The 15,685-nt window shown below is 35.9% G+C and overlaps 2 protein-coding genes across 5 annotated transcripts; one reads left to right on the forward strand and one right to left on the reverse strand.

Moving 5' to 3' along the window:
• The first annotated feature begins 70 nt into the window (after nt 1-70).
• LOC135142365 (cell cycle checkpoint control protein RAD9A-like) lies at nt 71-14,782 on the forward strand. 2 transcript variants are annotated; one of them, XM_064074053.1, is made up of 6 exons: nt 71-292; nt 340-593; nt 641-911; nt 972-1,152; nt 1,200-1,584; nt 14,693-14,782. In XM_064074053.1, the coding sequence occupies exons 1-5, from the start codon at nt 259-261 to the stop codon at nt 1,579-1,581; spliced, it is 1,122 nt and encodes a 373-aa protein (XP_063930123.1). In that variant the 5' UTR covers nt 71-258; the 3' UTR covers nt 1,582-1,584; nt 14,693-14,782. The 2 variants fall into 2 exon arrangements, with proteins under 2 accessions (XP_063930123.1, XP_063930124.1); XM_064074054.1 differs by lacking the exon at nt 14,693-14,782 and adding an exon at nt 1,681-1,763.
• Nucleotides 1,600-15,460, reverse strand: LOC135142364 (small G protein signaling modulator 1-like). Of its 3 annotated transcripts, none has more exons than XM_064074052.1 (11): nt 15,381-15,460; nt 15,187-15,333; nt 14,702-15,138; nt 14,005-14,345; nt 11,186-11,517; nt 10,837-11,133; nt 4,352-4,701; nt 3,923-4,282; nt 3,749-3,873; nt 2,729-3,186; nt 1,600-2,482 (listed from the first exon to the last, which is right to left on the reverse strand). In XM_064074052.1, exons 1-11 carry the CDS (start codon nt 15,394-15,396, stop codon nt 2,394-2,396), a joined length of 2,952 nt encoding a protein of 983 aa, XP_063930122.1. In that variant the 5' UTR covers nt 15,397-15,460; the 3' UTR covers nt 1,600-2,393. The 3 variants fall into 3 exon arrangements, with proteins under 3 accessions (XP_063930122.1, XP_063930121.1, XP_063930120.1); XM_064074051.1 differs by having other exon boundaries at nt 4,349-4,701; XM_064074050.1 differs by having other exon boundaries at nt 3,923-4,701.
• Nucleotides 15,461-15,685: the final 225 nt, after the last annotated feature.

Below are 15,685 nucleotides of genomic sequence, written 5' to 3' on the forward strand. Positions count from 1 at the left end.
CGAAAAATAATTAAATAATTTATAAGTTTCGAGATTTTTCGGTGGTTATATAAATTCTGTCTAGTATTAATTTATAGGAGTTATATTTCATATAACAAGGATTTGATTATTTATTTTATTATATCGGTAACGCAGATCCCGACTGTATCAAGTTATGTGATAGTGGGAAAGATTCAAATTATGTTCTAAAAATGTGTAAAACTAATATAAACAAATAATTTGGTGTGTGATTGTTGTTAGAGTGTTAAAATTAGCACAATGGAATGCATTATACCGGGCACTAACATGAAAGGTAAATTTTCTGAAAGTGAGGTTATATGTATATTTACGTTCTTGTAGTTTTGGCTAAAGCCCTACAAGGATTATCAAGAGTGGGTGACGAACTGTTCATTGAAGCCAAAAGCGACAAATTTTCTCTAATTACTTTGAATTCGAGCAAGACTGTGTGCGCCAGGTTCAATTTTTTTGACACTTTTTTCAGTAGTTACGAAATCAACCAAGATGAGTTACAATCAGCCAGCAACGAAACAATCAGTTGTAAAGTGCATATGAAAATTTTCCTTCCATTATTTAAGGGCAACTTAGAGAAGAAGGTATTTTTTCCATCAATATTGTCACCATTTTTGAAAACAATTTTTAGCTTGATTATTTTAAACTGGAATACACAAGTGACAACGATTTTATAATTGTTAAAATGAAATATAAATGTGATGAGATTGTAATGGTGCACAAATTACGATTAATGGAGACTGAAATACTGTCAATAGGGGTTTTAACTGATTCAGGCTCTAACGACATAGCAGCATCTAGTTCTTTCTTTAGCCAGTTTTTAACAATGTTCAGTGGATCAGATGATGAAATCACGTTTGAAATCAACAAGTCAAAAATTGTAGCTCGAAATTATTGCCTAGGTAAGACTTGGAGTTTTTTTATTATTTTTTAATACATTATTATATATTAAAAAATTTAAGGAACGCCCTGTCGTCCAAAAATGATGCGTACTCAAATCAATTTAAATTCCACTGAGTTTATATTATATAGAATTATGAAGAACACTTCCATTAATTTTTCTTTAAAGCCGCTGCGCACCTTGGTACATTTTGCAGAAAATTTTAATTTGAGTGTAGATTTTAATTTTGAAGTTGGAGGAAAGTGAGTTGTGGTTGTTTGAAAAAACTGTAGACTAATTATTCTTTTAGACCATTGGCAATGGTTTTAAAAAATCCCACGTTTGAGGTTAATTTTATAGTGGCAACAATGGATCCATATACAGATTCAAGTTCTTCAGTAGCCACTACGTCAGCTCAAAAGAAACCAGACAATGTTGCGGATGATGTTTTTGAAGATATGGAAGCAGAGAATTGGGAAAACAACGATTTATCGAGTAAAGAAAGTAGTTTTGTTGAACTGATGAAAAAAGCCAAGAATGATACAGAGAAAGAGAATTTGGATATTGTGCCGAAGTCGCCCGAGTCTCCGCGAACCAAAAAAGCGAAGACGGTTTTCGGGCGTTGTTACGACCCGACTTTCCACGAAACGATTCTGGGGGAAGTTTTGGCTGCCAATAGTGACTCAGAATGAGGTGTAAGTAAAAACAAATTATATTAAATAATCGCTATATTTGATACAACATGAGATAAGAAGATTTGATATGTTGTATTTACATTTCGTTTAAATCAGATAAAAAAGTTAAACGGGATTTATCCAAGGGGTAGCGTCGTGGATGCGAATGAAGTTTAGTCTGCGGTCCGGTCCGGACACAGCTTCATCCCATCTGTGACGTCATTTGGCACTGAGAGCAACAACGTAAATTTCCCGCTTTAACTTAGTTATAGATAAATACTGTGTGAAAGATGCTTCAAAAAAGGCACATTTAAACATTCATACATAAAAATAGTGGTAAGTTAAGACATTCGTAAATATTCGTACTTTGTAAATAGTTTCTGTTTAAATTATATGCCATAGAATATCGAATTGAAGTTAAGTCTAACTTGTTATAAAATATATTTTTTCTATTTGTTATGTATATTATTTATATATTTTACATAAACAATTTTTATTATAAAATAAATATCATCTCACAACTGGCAACTTTAGACCTCACACGGCGGTACTTACGACGAGGCGGACCGCAGACTAGACGACCTATTCGTCGTAAGCACCATCTTTCGGAAACAACAGTGAACGATGAACACAGCAAATATATAAAAATATGAAGCACACTCAACCGATTCGTTAAACTCAAAATGTTTTGGCACATTTCGTATATACAGGGTGATTCATAATCATTGGTAGAAAATAGTTTGGGCTTTACCGATTACAAATCTCCCTCCCTAAATTTTAGAAAACGTTGAGGTACAGTTTTTTTCACCTAGGTTTTTCATACATTGATTCTATTTGTTTTCTATCAACAGTTGCAGTTGCAGCACCAAATCTCTGGCCAGAGACAGCACGGCCGCGGCGTTGTGTCTTTCGGCCATTTCTATTAAATCAAAGTGTTAGTATTTTCATACCGCATTGGTATGGTGGTGTCTCAATTTTATTTAATAGAGCTGAAATATCGATATATGATAAAAGTAGAAACATGTCCATTAAAGAAAAAAAGACAAATGAACATGTTTTGTAACATATTATTAATCTTGTCAATGAATGTAGGTTTCATCACGTGTCGATATCCATGCTGATGGTCGAAATTAAGTAAAATTTGAGACATCTGATGTTAACTTACCGTTAAAAAATTTTATAATGTCGGTAAAATCCATACAGTTCGACAAAATAATATCCCTATATGTTTCAAGTAGCGCTAGCGCTAGAAATAGCACGAAGTGACTAGACGCTACGTGTTGTGCGGCCCAGATTACCTCCCACGTAGCGTAAACATCCGGATAAACTAGTTCGCGTTTGAAGTCTAGTAAAAACCATCGATAACAGAAGTAGAAGTGTGTGTAATCGCCGTGAGAGTGCATTAGTTCGTACATTTCGGAATCAAGAATTTGGATGAGGGATCGCATGTTGGCAAAATGACAGTCCATTGCGTTGCCGTTGGGGAAATTTTCGACCATGCGTTCCATCAAGTGGCAGAAACATGCGTAGGTTAGGGATTCGTCGTTGAAAATGACTAGAAGGGGGGCCACCAGGTCGCACATGCCTTGCATGTAACCTATGTCGAGGTGCTCCCAGACGTATCTATAAACAGAAATTATATTTAAGTTTTATGTTTTCTTGTTAGGTGTACAGGGTTAGGCACTAATTGCTACGATGTATTTACTTTTTGAGGTTTTGTGACCTCTAGAGTATGAAAAATAGGTTTCCCGTTTCTATCTGTTTGTCGTCTGCATCAATTTTTGTTAGACGATAATTTAACTTTTAGATGTATGTTAAGAATATCGTGTAGATGGTGAAAGGCTAACCAAAAATTGTCTAACCATCTTCGCGAACAATTTATGACGTCACTTGAAAATTTGCAAGGTTACTGCTATTTAAATTTTTTAAAATAACATTCCTACACTTGTGGTTTATAAATCCACCTTGATTTTTTACCCTAAGCCTCAAAATTAACGCAACATTATAAGAAGAATGCGATCCAGTGGTCGTTTAGCTTAGTTGATAAAGCGTCGTATCTTTTTTTTTTAGACTATGACTGGCATTATCTATTTTTATTTTAAATTACATTCTGTTTTTGTGATCGTAATAATAATATATAAATAAGGCTTAGGAATATCGCGTGGTAGTAACATGATAAACTTACGTGCACATAACATTTCTCAACTTATCCAAGTTCTCCACCGTGAAATACCAATAATTCCGGTCACACCTTTGTACATCTTTCTCGATCCTGTGGAGATTCAATCCAAAAGTCTCCAGAAGTTCTTGCTAAAATTCCAAATATTATTCAAACTCAGAATACTTAATCAATACTTACACTATACACCCCTCCATTAGAACTAGCCGGCGAAACGCATGTCGACATAGCTGGCGAGGCAAGCCCATGGGTCTCTATGCAGGTATCCAACGACGAATTCTCCTCAGTCACCACATCCAAATCATTCCTGTGCCCATTCGCCTCTATCTCACTCCCCAAATTCCCCATATCCACACTAGCATTCGTCACTATCACATTATGAATGAAATCCTTCAACTGCTGCTGCTGGTATCGCTCCTCCTTCTCGTCCTGCTCCGGGTCGCTGTCATACTTAATCGTGTTCTGTCGCGTCCGCTCGGGCTTGCCTTCTTCCTCCACATTCGGCCCCGAATCCTCGTCGCTGATGTTATCCTCGAACACCTGCAATAACACTATTAGCATCGCGTTTGAGATAATCCTACCGGACTGCGCCAGGTCAAAAAACACTACTTCATTGCTTAAGTCGCGTTGGATCTGCGCCGGCACTTGCTCTCCGCTCATGCTTTCGCTGCTTAACTTCGCGATGGCGTTGGCCTGGGTCTCTTTGTCTCGTTGTCGCACGATGGCCTCCACTGCCAACCACTCAGACATGGTGTTTTCGTATGCTTGCTTGGTTTCTTCGCTCAGTTCCATTCGTTGTTGGGTGGTACTACCGAATTTGTAGTGGCCTAAGAGGTAGGGCCAGAGGTCTTTGCGCAGGTCGTGGGCGATGCCGCCGAAGTAGGTGAGACGGTACAGCTCGGCGTGGTCGGTCACGACGCCGTCGGTACAGAGCTCGTTCCATTTTTCCACGGTGATGCCTAGGATTGAGGATGTGATTAAAAAAACACAAGATAAAAGTTGTACTATTTCGAAAGCCAGTTTAAATTGCGGGGTTAAGTTTTTGGTCGTATCATAGAACGCCTCTATATGGTCACGAAACCATTCGCATGGTAATAGGATGTCTGAAATGGAACAATGACAAGCTAATTTGATTTCAAACGAATGTCTTGGAATTTGTTGAGATGTCCGTATGCGGTGAGAGCTAACGACGGTTAGGTATAAGATTACAGATTTGGAGGCAAAAGTGTTATGGCATCCCTCATATTACCATCCGCAAGTTGAATGTCTAATGTTTCATGTTTGGAATTGGCACTCTAAAATTCTTATAAACCGTTTTTTAACTTTGATTTAAATTTTACGCCAATTTATTAATCAATCTTACAGTGGCTTTAACAACTGTCACACGAACGTGCCTTCTAACCTTACTTTTCTTATTTTCTTGCTTATTGTTGCTTCCTGAAGAAATAATATTTACATTAGAAACAGTTCTTTTCAGAACTTTATGTGCATGTTCACTTAAACATGGCAATTCCATTGGCCAGAAAGAGTTTATTGTTGAGTTGTATTTTCGAAATGCACAGAAGCTAAACGGTGTGTGGCAGTACTCGCATCGAGCGGCTTGGGATGAATTTTGGGAAGAATTTCCTAACAACAACTATGCCCATTTTTGTAACTCAACATCAACTATGTCCAATTTTGCAACTCGTTACAATGATGCGTGACAAAGTCCCGAGAAAACTCATCTGTACAAAGAAAGGAGGGAAGTGGCAGTGCGAAAGATAAGAGAAATCAAAAAATTATTGGAAATGTTAGAGAGATAATGGATCAGGCCCGTACAACATTTAACATAGCAAATGGTATTAACGTATGGAACTTGCTGCTGGACCCTGGGATCTTTTGATCTTATTCGTGTAGACTTTGTTGTTGCCCTATTTCAAGAACACTATTTATCGAACATCTGTCAATAATTTGGAATAATTAAGTTGAGAATAACAGAGGAATTAGCGACATAAACAATAATGTAGAAATGTTAAGGTATGTGGTCGATGGAGTTCACCGAAGAGTTCACTTATGCTTACAACAAAATAGGCAACATTTTCAGCAGTTACTGTATTTTAATTTTATTTATTCAATAAAATTAATTAAACTTGGTATGAATTTTCCTTGTGACTACATACTAATTTTTTAAAAATCTTATTAAAAAGTGTCCCCTTTTTGCTTTTACATTCGTTATTTTTTGACATTTATGAACGTGGTTTAATCACTAACATGCTAAATCCTGTCTAAGGATGGTTCGATTACAAATTATGTGGATCGCCCGATATAAGGAGAACGAAATGAGACTGACGACAAAATTGATATAACAAGCGAATAAGTCAGAAATAGGTGAAGAGATATTAAGAAGTTTTGTGGACATCACTAATCGAATAAGAAATTAGACTATGTTGCGAGTGATGAAAAAAATTGGTCGAAGGTTATTTCGACAGAACTTCCCTTTCCTCTGAAATACAATAAAAAATCCAGCTTTTTCAAAAAATTATAAAATTTGATCATGCGAATTTTATTTTTTTTTTTTATGAGAATTTTATGAATTTAAATTAAAGATATGTATGTAGCGTTAAAGCAAATGTAGAGAAGCGTGCTGAGCGTACGTTCCAAATGAGTTTTTCTTTAACAAAATTTTGTGATGACGTCTTCAACATTTTTGCAACGACCCTTATATCACTTTGGATAGGTGGAGTGTAATACTGATGATAAGAGTATTGGATTCCCAAATTTTCGTTCTCGATTTAATCAGAAAAATAAATTGACTCTTTCATTAATTTTTATGAGTCACCCTGTATAAGAAATTTAAAAAGTTTTAATGCAATGATAAATCACAAGTATAGACTCATCATATTGTTACGAAATAAACCCATACGCCGCCCCGGTACGACGCCTATGTGTTCCCGAGTTTTGTGGTATTTACGGCGATAATGATGCATCGTGGATGACGTCATCCAGGCAGCATTCGCATAAAAACAAGCCTGGAGCGGTTTTAAGTCTCGATTGGGGCGTCCAGAAAACGCTCGAAGCGGTGTTCGCTAAAGCAATGGAGCTATGGATTCCAGAAAGATTTATGTGAGGGGATAAACGAATAAATTTTGCTTAACGATTTACCATGATTACGATAACCTTAAAAGATTTCACAGCATTCGGTTTCGCAGTTTCAAAGTTATATTGCAAAATATTGTTATGCAATTTTGAATTTTTTTTATTTCAAATTTTGGAGATGACGTCATCCTATTGGTGGTGGGGACGATTAGCCAAATTTTAGTTATTATTTAACAATCTACATGATATTTCTAATATACTCGTAGGTATATACACAATTTGACAACAATCGCTCCAGTAGTTTCTGAGATTACTTGTCTAATAAAAATGGATACAGACAGACAGACGGAAACGGGAGACCACTTTTTTCGTCCCTAGAGGTCATGATACATCGAGAAAATATGAAAGTGGCAATTCGGCTAATGGACTCCATTACTATACTTCCTTAGCTACGCTCGGGGAGTAAAAATTGGTCTAAGGTTAATTCGACAGAACTTCTCTCGCTTCAGTGGTGTAAATAACAGTTTCAATTCCAAGGGAGCGCGGTCTGCACAAGTGCTGACAATATGAAATGTATTTAAAGTAGATAGCCAACGGGAAACAATGCATTCTTAATTTCTAGGATTTGTTTAACTTCGACTGTTTATGTATAATTCGAAAGAATTTGACCATCCCGCGTTCATATCGTATCAGTGCCGACTTCAAAGTATGCACTTGTGTTAAATTGAAATTTGATTGATTTTGTCATCTCAGCACACTCGAATTTCCCCCAAAAATTATAGATAATAACAGGAATAGTACATGTAAAATACAAAAAAAAAAATCCATGCCGTATTCGAACGTTCGCCATTCATAACCTTATGACAACATGCTCATACAGTTTCGATCTTGAGGCCTCAGGGAAAATCTGAAGTCAGATTCATAAGGAACAAGTACAGAGGACTTACAACACTTCCTTAGCATTGCCAACTGTTTTGTGACTTTTTAAATGCATTTTCAGTAAATTTGTAGGCAAAACTTAGTAACCAAATGGATTCTCGACAGCGGTCTACACCTAATTTACCAAAATAATGAAACTTTATTTAGACACTACCAAAGGGCCAAAATTTTATTACATTAGTTTACTGAAAACTGTAAGCGTTAGGCTGTCGTTTTACGATATAGTAGAAATAATGCAAAAAGATGGAATTCCACCGTATTTAATAAAAATCGTCAAAAGTGTAGAAATTATTCCTTAACCTGTTATATCGGGTGTTCAATTAAAACAGTTGTCAAGTTAACTTTGACTTTTTGTAAACGTTGTGAAGTGTGTCAACAATTAACCTAAAATTTAACCGATGGCAGCTGACAACGCGGAAATGTCAATTGTATAGAGCGGTATGAATTAATAAAACACTTATGTTTTTCTCTTCTATCAAAAAAGCAACGCCAACTTGATGACTTTTTTAATTGAATAACCTTTGTGTTCAGAGATACATATTTTTCACAGGATTTGATGTAAATTTAATCATTCATTAAGATTTGACTAAGTTGAAATGAGACTATTTAACCTGAATTTTTACCACATTGACAATTGCGGCTAAAGCCACGTTCCTGAATAGAGCTTTATAACACGCAAGTTTTATCGACTACTGTAAAAACAGGTTTTTTTATTATGGAAACAAACATTCTGAGTTATTTGAAGTGTTGTGTAGAATATTTAACATTTGTTATTACGCGTTGACACGTGACAAGCATGTTGGCATCCAAAAATAGTGCAGATAATGTCGTGATAATCTAGAAACGGATTTTTTTTAATGTGTAAATGTTCATATATGAAAGTAGTTTTGTGGTATTTTCTGATAAATGTATCACATATCACTAAGTAGACATGTAATATAATATTTTTGGCATGTTGCAAAAATACAATATCAAGAATTACATTTTCTGTATAAAACAATTTCGACTCCATTATGTTTTTCAATATCCTTTTTGCAGTATATGTATTATTATGATTAATTAATAAGTACGTTATTGCGCACTAAATGTAATTTGAATCATGCAGGATGGTGGCGATCAAAATAATGTAGGAAGCTTTTCTTTTTCTAGTGTAACTTTCAAATTTGTATTAACGTGTAAAGTTATTGTTAATGGATACCTATTCAATTAAGTCCAGTTTACACAACTAAATTTATTGAAAAAATCCTTTCAAGAGGTGTACTACTTTGTTTTATCCACCACTGTATATAAGGTGATGAAATTATATTTTATATTTTAAGCAAAAACATAATATACCTATGTATGTACTCTGAAATTTTATTTAATAAATGCAAGTGATGTAACTTTCAAACAAATTAAAGAATGCAAACCAAATGAAATCAAGTCTTTCATAGCTAGAGTCAATAACAGAAAGACGTTTTCCGGGTTTGGACCGTGTCAAATTTGAAAAGGATTTCTAAGTTTCGCCCAATTTCGTAAGATATATCTTGGGAACTGAAGGACGAGAAGTTTAGAAGATATGTATCTTAGGTGTCATTTTCTACACGGTTTAAATCCGGAAAACGTCATGTTTGAAAAATACAGTGTAAAAGCATGGTCATATTTAAAAAAATATGAATTCTGACATATTTATTCAAAGATGGAGGTGATTTAAATTTGCAATTTGTCGGTTATCTTTTAATAATCACATAGGACATATGTTTATTTTATAACATTTTCAATTGTAACTATCGGGTGTCTAAAAACCAATAAAATAGGACGCAGCCCTCTTGGCCAGATGTTTATTAATTAGACACCCGATATTAGTAAGCTTTCTTTTGATACCAAATTTATTGCGGTTTGTTGCAGTAGTTTTTTAAGAACTGGGATAAAACTCAACAAACTTGTTATTAAAAGAAATCATACTTGGAGAAAAGCTATCGCAATTTAATGATCTATTTAAAGTCCGTTAAAAAATATAAGTTCCATTTTAAAAAATTATAGATTTGCCTCACGCTGATGCCATATATGCGAGATATTTGCAGTGCATTAAACTAAGCTTCCCTCTTCAAGAGGAAGAAAACTTTTGTCTTTGCCATTACTATTAAAGCACTAGCTGTTGATTTCAGTTGGTTGAGAAAAGCTTTTAGTTAAAAAATTATCTGCATATGAACGTTGCAAAATTTACGATCAACAAATCGTGTTTCAATAGAAGTGGCGAAGGCTATATGTAAGTGGTCTACATATAAAATAAAAAAATGTGTTTATTATTTCGAAATCCAGTAAACTAGTACGTTAACTGCGCTTATCGCATATGCGTCATATCATTTCATGTGTTATTGTGCTAAAAATATACCAGATATGAAATAATTAAATCAAAATTATCAAAACAGACAAAAAAAGTTACTGGATGTATTTAGTTCAAAAACTTTTATAAACTATAACCAATCAATAATCACTGTTAAGCATAAAAAATCATGGTTTTAAAAATTTGAAACAGGAATGAAAAGCGAGGTATAGTTTTATCTTCAGTACTTCTTTCCTTGTTCTTAAATTTACACTGCATAATAATGTAATAAATGAACATTATATAAGTGTAATTATGTATGTCTAAGGGTCTTTTATATGATGATATTTGTGTTGAAATTATTTGCCTAATTTGTCTGGAAAAAAATGCTATATAAAACTGAATTAGCATTTTTAACAAAAATTATGCAAATTTGTCATTTGCCAAAAATAACATTATCATAACCTAAAAATTTGTAAATTAGTAATATCGAAAGGAAACAAAATTCCTATCAAATGCTTTTGATCTAAATCTTTGTAGTGACACCAACAAGAAAACAACGTAAGTTAACTATGAGCCAGAGTTCGTTTGTGTGATTTTTGATAACAGAATTTTTACTGTATGTATGCAACAATTGGCCCTTAATAAGTAGCTAACTTGAACTTGGGATCAGTTTAAAAAAAATTACCATGGATAACTATTGGTGCTTGAAAAAAGATGGAGTCACAGCGCATGCGTTTTTGATCTTTACATACAATAATAATAAGTACATTACCATCACTAGCGCCCTCTCCATTGACTATCTTGCTATTAACTAATCCGCTAAGGTGCGTCCTAACCGTCGACAAATGACGACAGTATGCCAGCCACCCATAGAAAGCCCTAGATATAATTTGACGTTTCATAGAATCACAGACTGCTTGAATGCAAATACTCGGCGGACTATCCGGAGCATTTTGATCTATGCTGAAGCTTTTAGTGGAACTTTCTGAACTAGTGCTAGTACTAGGTAATTGAACTCTAGATTTGGGCGGCAAGGCAATGTGCGTATCCATCAGTTCGTTTTGTTTAACTAAAACAAACATACTTAATATGGGCAAAAACCACGTAATAATTATACTGACGTATATCTTTGTGGGTCGTGTTATCGGCGATTCGAAAAACGTAGTCTTTAGTAGTCTCCTCAGTTTCGGAGAGAGCCGGAAGGGGGCGCCTCCGTTTGTTCGAACAGCGTTGTGACCACAAAGGGGGGTCAAGGCGTCCTCGAGGTAGGAGACCGGTTTCTATGCAGCTAAGGAAAGCCAACATGTGGCCCCCTTTTGGGAAATGAATAGGGGGGCGCTGGACGCCATCTTGGCCTACTAGGATCACGGTGCCGCCGGTTTCACTGTCTTGGTGGCAGTGGACGTAGACTATTTCGTCTAAACGAACTTGGAGAGCGTAGTCCCAGAAAACACTGAAAAGAAAAGAAAATGTGTTAAGGGTAAAATGAATTCTTTATAAGTGAAAATGTGTGTTTATTAATATTCACGTAATTTAAAATGCATCAGCTTTGCCTCAGTGGAAGGGATCCACTTGATAATCTAGGGGCGCCAGCAAGTTGTTAGATAAATGTCATTCCCCTTGAATCAATGAAGTCATGCTATTAACATAAAAGATGGTAACTTACGGCTAGTTATTAAGTATTCCGAATAGAGAATTAGGCAAATTATCAGAATTTGTGACGTCACACGACAAAAATGAGCTCGTATTTGATGCTGACCCACACAGGTCTTCAGCAATATTACATTTCGCCCTTTAGGTCCAAACATGAGTAAACTCAAGTAGGTATGTAAATGGAGCCTAAAGAACAATTTCTTCAGTCCTACTGACCTTTAGACGTAAACGTTATTATTCAAGTTACGATCAATGCCATAAAAATACCCTTGATGTTGTTATGAACGTTCTATACAACGAGTTCGACTTCAAAACATGTCAGACTTTCGTCTGAATAGGCGACAACGGAACAACAGCGACATAAAAACATTTATCCGGCTTTGAGATCCCCCTTTCTGGAACACGTCACATTAATACGGCTCTAATCTCCTCTACAACTTGGGCGAATAGCGATTCCATCCAAGGCCGTAGGAACGATATTTTACGATAAGACTTTCTGGGAATTTTCCCCTGTGTATCAACCCAGTAACAGAATCGGAACTTTTCAACTAATGTTCTAAATTCCCCACTCCTAACGTGCTGGGGACGAAACAGAACTCTAAATCGACTATGGTTTGTATGAAATTGTAACGTTTGCCTCAATATTTGACGAACTAGCAGACATGTGATTGAATAAATTAGGCCAATTTTTAAGGCAGTAGCTTTTTTTTGGGGGTATTATTTGACGCTGAATGGCCAACTTGGATGCCCAATAGTCGGAATTTTTTGCTGTAAGTTGACACTATTATCTTTTATAATAAGTAATATATTTTGTATATTTTTGGCGAATTCACGTTTCATGACCTTTAGGATATGAAACTGTAGGTCTGCCATTTTGGTCTGTTTGTTTTGTGTTGGCGACATTATTAGGCAGATAATCCCAGAAACTACGGAAGTGAGTGTTGTGAAATTTGATGACGTCACAATTTGGCTGAGTAAATCTGTGAATTTAAAGTTTCGTGCTTCTATACTTCCGAGCAGGGGCGGCTTGTCCTATGAGGCAGGTGAGGCAGTGCCTCACCAATGAATTTTACGCCTTATTAGGATTTTTATTATTTTATACGGACACATTTCGGCCAATAATTTGTGTCTTTTTTCTAAAATTTTAAAAATAAATATAGAAAATTATATTCTTATTTTTATCTCGGTAGGTACTCGTTGCTCCCTTAATTAAACAGCGCGCTTAAACACTCGGCACAACATGTATTTTGTGACGCGAATGAGGCCGACTCGAAGCTTGCCTCTACAGCATATATAGAAATCATGTCGTTAATAGGCAAGCAACCTGCAATACACTTATAAGCGGTATGAGTTGAAAAAAGACAAAATTGAGGCTAGCCTCATTTCCGTGCTTGCAAAAGAGATGGACAACTATAATATTTGCGCGCGGGGAACGTGCGATTGCAATGCAGTCTGCATTCGCAGGAGTATTCAAAATTAGGCCGTTGATTGTTTTGCCACAAATCTGTGTGTGTATAAATTGATTCAAAATTTCGGTAACAGAATTTTGTCTTAAAAGTGCCTACGTTTGCGTGGGTCGCGTTAGTGCTTTGTGCTTGTCATAATTTGATTTCGGTAATCGTTATTTAAGATTACGAGTAAATCGGAATTTTTCTCTACTAACGTTAAATGACAATGGCAGTTCTGTTTTTTCTACTTTCACGTATGATGATAAATTGTATGTAGTTAAGGAATTAAAACCGCCGGTTCCTGATTTGAGTAAATCGTTAATTGATCCATAAAAAAAATTTAAAATAAATTCGTATTTATATTTTATATTTTTTTCATTTTGTTTTTTGTTATAAATCAAATTAGCTTTATTTTATGTTGTATTTGATCTTTTTCGATATGTTTCCTTTAAAGTTTATTTTAATTTTGTTTTTTGTTAGAAGTTATATTAGTTTTTTCTGACCACGCTTCCCTTTCCTTTTGTCCTGTCATTCTCATCCTTTCCTTGCAAGACCTCCTTACACCTTCTTGGTTCTTTGTGGACAGTTAAATGAGTTTACAAATTTGTTTATTTGACTAAATAGAAAATATTTAAGTAATCTTGATTTATTTATATTTTAGAGCGTTTTGTGCTGTGCCTCATCAATTTTTCAAGTCATGAGCCGCCCCTGCTTCCGAGTCTACTTTTTGTTTTAGACATTTAACAAAATTACATTAACTTAGAAACTATAAAACGGAATACTGACTGCTGTCATATCCTACATCCCTTTTCACTAGTAACAATCATCATATCACCCACCTTTTGTCTTGCACCTCATCCGTAAACCCATTCATCAACTGATTAGGCGTCCATTTAATCGTCAACCCACTCGCTGTCTGATGAAGACTCAAATACCCGGGCATCGGTTGCGAAACGTCGGCATTGACCGGCAGGACCAACACGTTGTTTTTCCCAAAAAGAAGCGTAGCTCTGGAATTCTGATGAAGGCTCTCTACGTAATCTTTTGCTAAATGCTGCGTAGTTGTTCGATTAGTTATCGAATCCTCGGAACTGGCATTCAGGGAACGGCGGAAATTGAGGATGGGGCGGCGAACCGGGGGCGGCGTCGAGTGACTACTTGAAATTCTATGCCGCTGGACCTGTTTTTAACAAAGACGTTTCCTTTCGGTGAATACCGTGGCGATCACGTACAAACTGGCTCGTAGGCGGCAGTGACACTTGCGACGTAGTTAAATTTTTTAGAGCCGACTGCGAACTCAGTTTTATTTGCAACAAAAACGTTAATTAATTATTTTTTAACTTCATTTGTTCTGTAAACAATACTCGCTGGAAGTGTGTTAATTTGTTTTTGGTGAATAAACACTACGAATAAATATTAATTAATTCGGTGAAATTTTTTGAAGGTCTCTCGTCGCAATTACGAAAAATTGAAAGTATACACTGTACAAACAATAATAAAAATGTTTTATGCAGATTTTTTTTGCAGTTTGCTTACCAGTTCATCAGCCGGCGGGTCGGTCCAGAAATGGTCTGGGGTTTTGGTCCTGGAATAATCCAGAGCACAGGGTCCTACAAGTAAGGAGCTCAAGATACTTCCATAGTCCGGATCTGCTACTAGGGCGTCCTTGTCGTAATATTTATTTGCGTTTGAAACCAAGTAGTCTATGATTTTCGCCAATTGTTTTTCAAACAGGGCCAACCTGATCCACAAATATTTAGGAAGCGGGGTCGACGGTAAAGAATGATTTTTCTTCAGCGTTGGCTTTGTTAAGCTCTCGCTGCTACTAGAAGACCTCCTGTTGGGATCAGAATTTTCAATTTCTTGTACCTTTTTCGAGATTATCGCCGCCTCCCTGCTATGTTTGGCAATTTTGTGTAAAAGGGCTGTGGTTGAGGACGTTTTGAAAAGGCCCAGAGCGCGCCTTCTTAGACCTTGATTAAAAAAAATAATATAAATTTGAAAAATATTTTTGGACCCACCTTGTGACAAACACGCCTCAACCGCTGCACATAATGACGTAACCGAACCGCTTTCTTCATGTACGAATTTTCTAGTGACTGACTCCTCCATCACCTGTTTCACTTCTTTTTTTACGGCGGCAATGAGACGCCCTTTGTATTCGTTTTCTAAAAGTGAAAAATGAATATAAGTTAATTTAATTTTGTTTTGTTACCGTTATTTAGAGACATTCTTGCACTGATTGCTGTATGCTTTGACCACTGATAAGAAAAAAATAAAGGAAATTGTGCGATAACGTATAATTAATTTGATTGTGGCAGAATCCGCCACGTCCGTACCGTCTCCATCAAAATTTTTGACTACCTTGAAAGAAAATCGATCGCGGAAAATGCTACATTTGCGCAAGTTCAGGTAGAAAGTGATTTATTTTGTTGTGTAAATACCCACGGGTACGCCACTGGAACCATCAATTTTCATCAGACAGGGGTCTGTGACCTCGGGTTCGCGACTCAGCTAAAC

Source organism: Zophobas morio, unplaced genomic scaffold (genome assembly GCF_036711695.1).
Source record: "Zophobas morio isolate AGI-343-1 ecotype UQ-CSIRO unplaced genomic scaffold, CSIRO_AGI_Zmor_V1 ptg000046l, whole genome shotgun sequence".
NCBI lineage: Eukaryota > Metazoa > Arthropoda > Insecta > Coleoptera > Tenebrionidae > Zophobas > Zophobas morio.

Bases quoted from the DNA above. Each gene is read 5' to 3' on its own strand.
- LOC135142365 (XM_064074053.1), top strand. From the start codon at position 259: ATGGAATGCATTATACCGGGCACTAACATGAAAG. The intron at 594-640 runs GTATTTTTTCCA...AACAATTTTTAG, and splicing joins AGGGCAACTTAGAGAAGAAG to CTTGATTATTTTAAACTGGA. The intron at 912-971 runs GTAAGACTTGGA...AAAAAATTTAAG, and splicing joins AGCTCGAAATTATTGCCTAG to GAACGCCCTGTCGTCCAAAA.
- LOC135142364 (XM_064074050.1), bottom strand. The intron at 15,139-15,186 runs GTGGGTCCAAAA...TTTTTAATCAAG, and splicing joins TGAGGCGTGTTTGTCACAAG to GTCTAAGAAGGCGCGCTCTG. The intron at 3,187-3,748 runs GTAAGTTTATCA...TTCTGTTTATAG, and splicing joins TTGAGAAATGTTATGTGCAC to ATACGTCTGGGAGCACCTCG.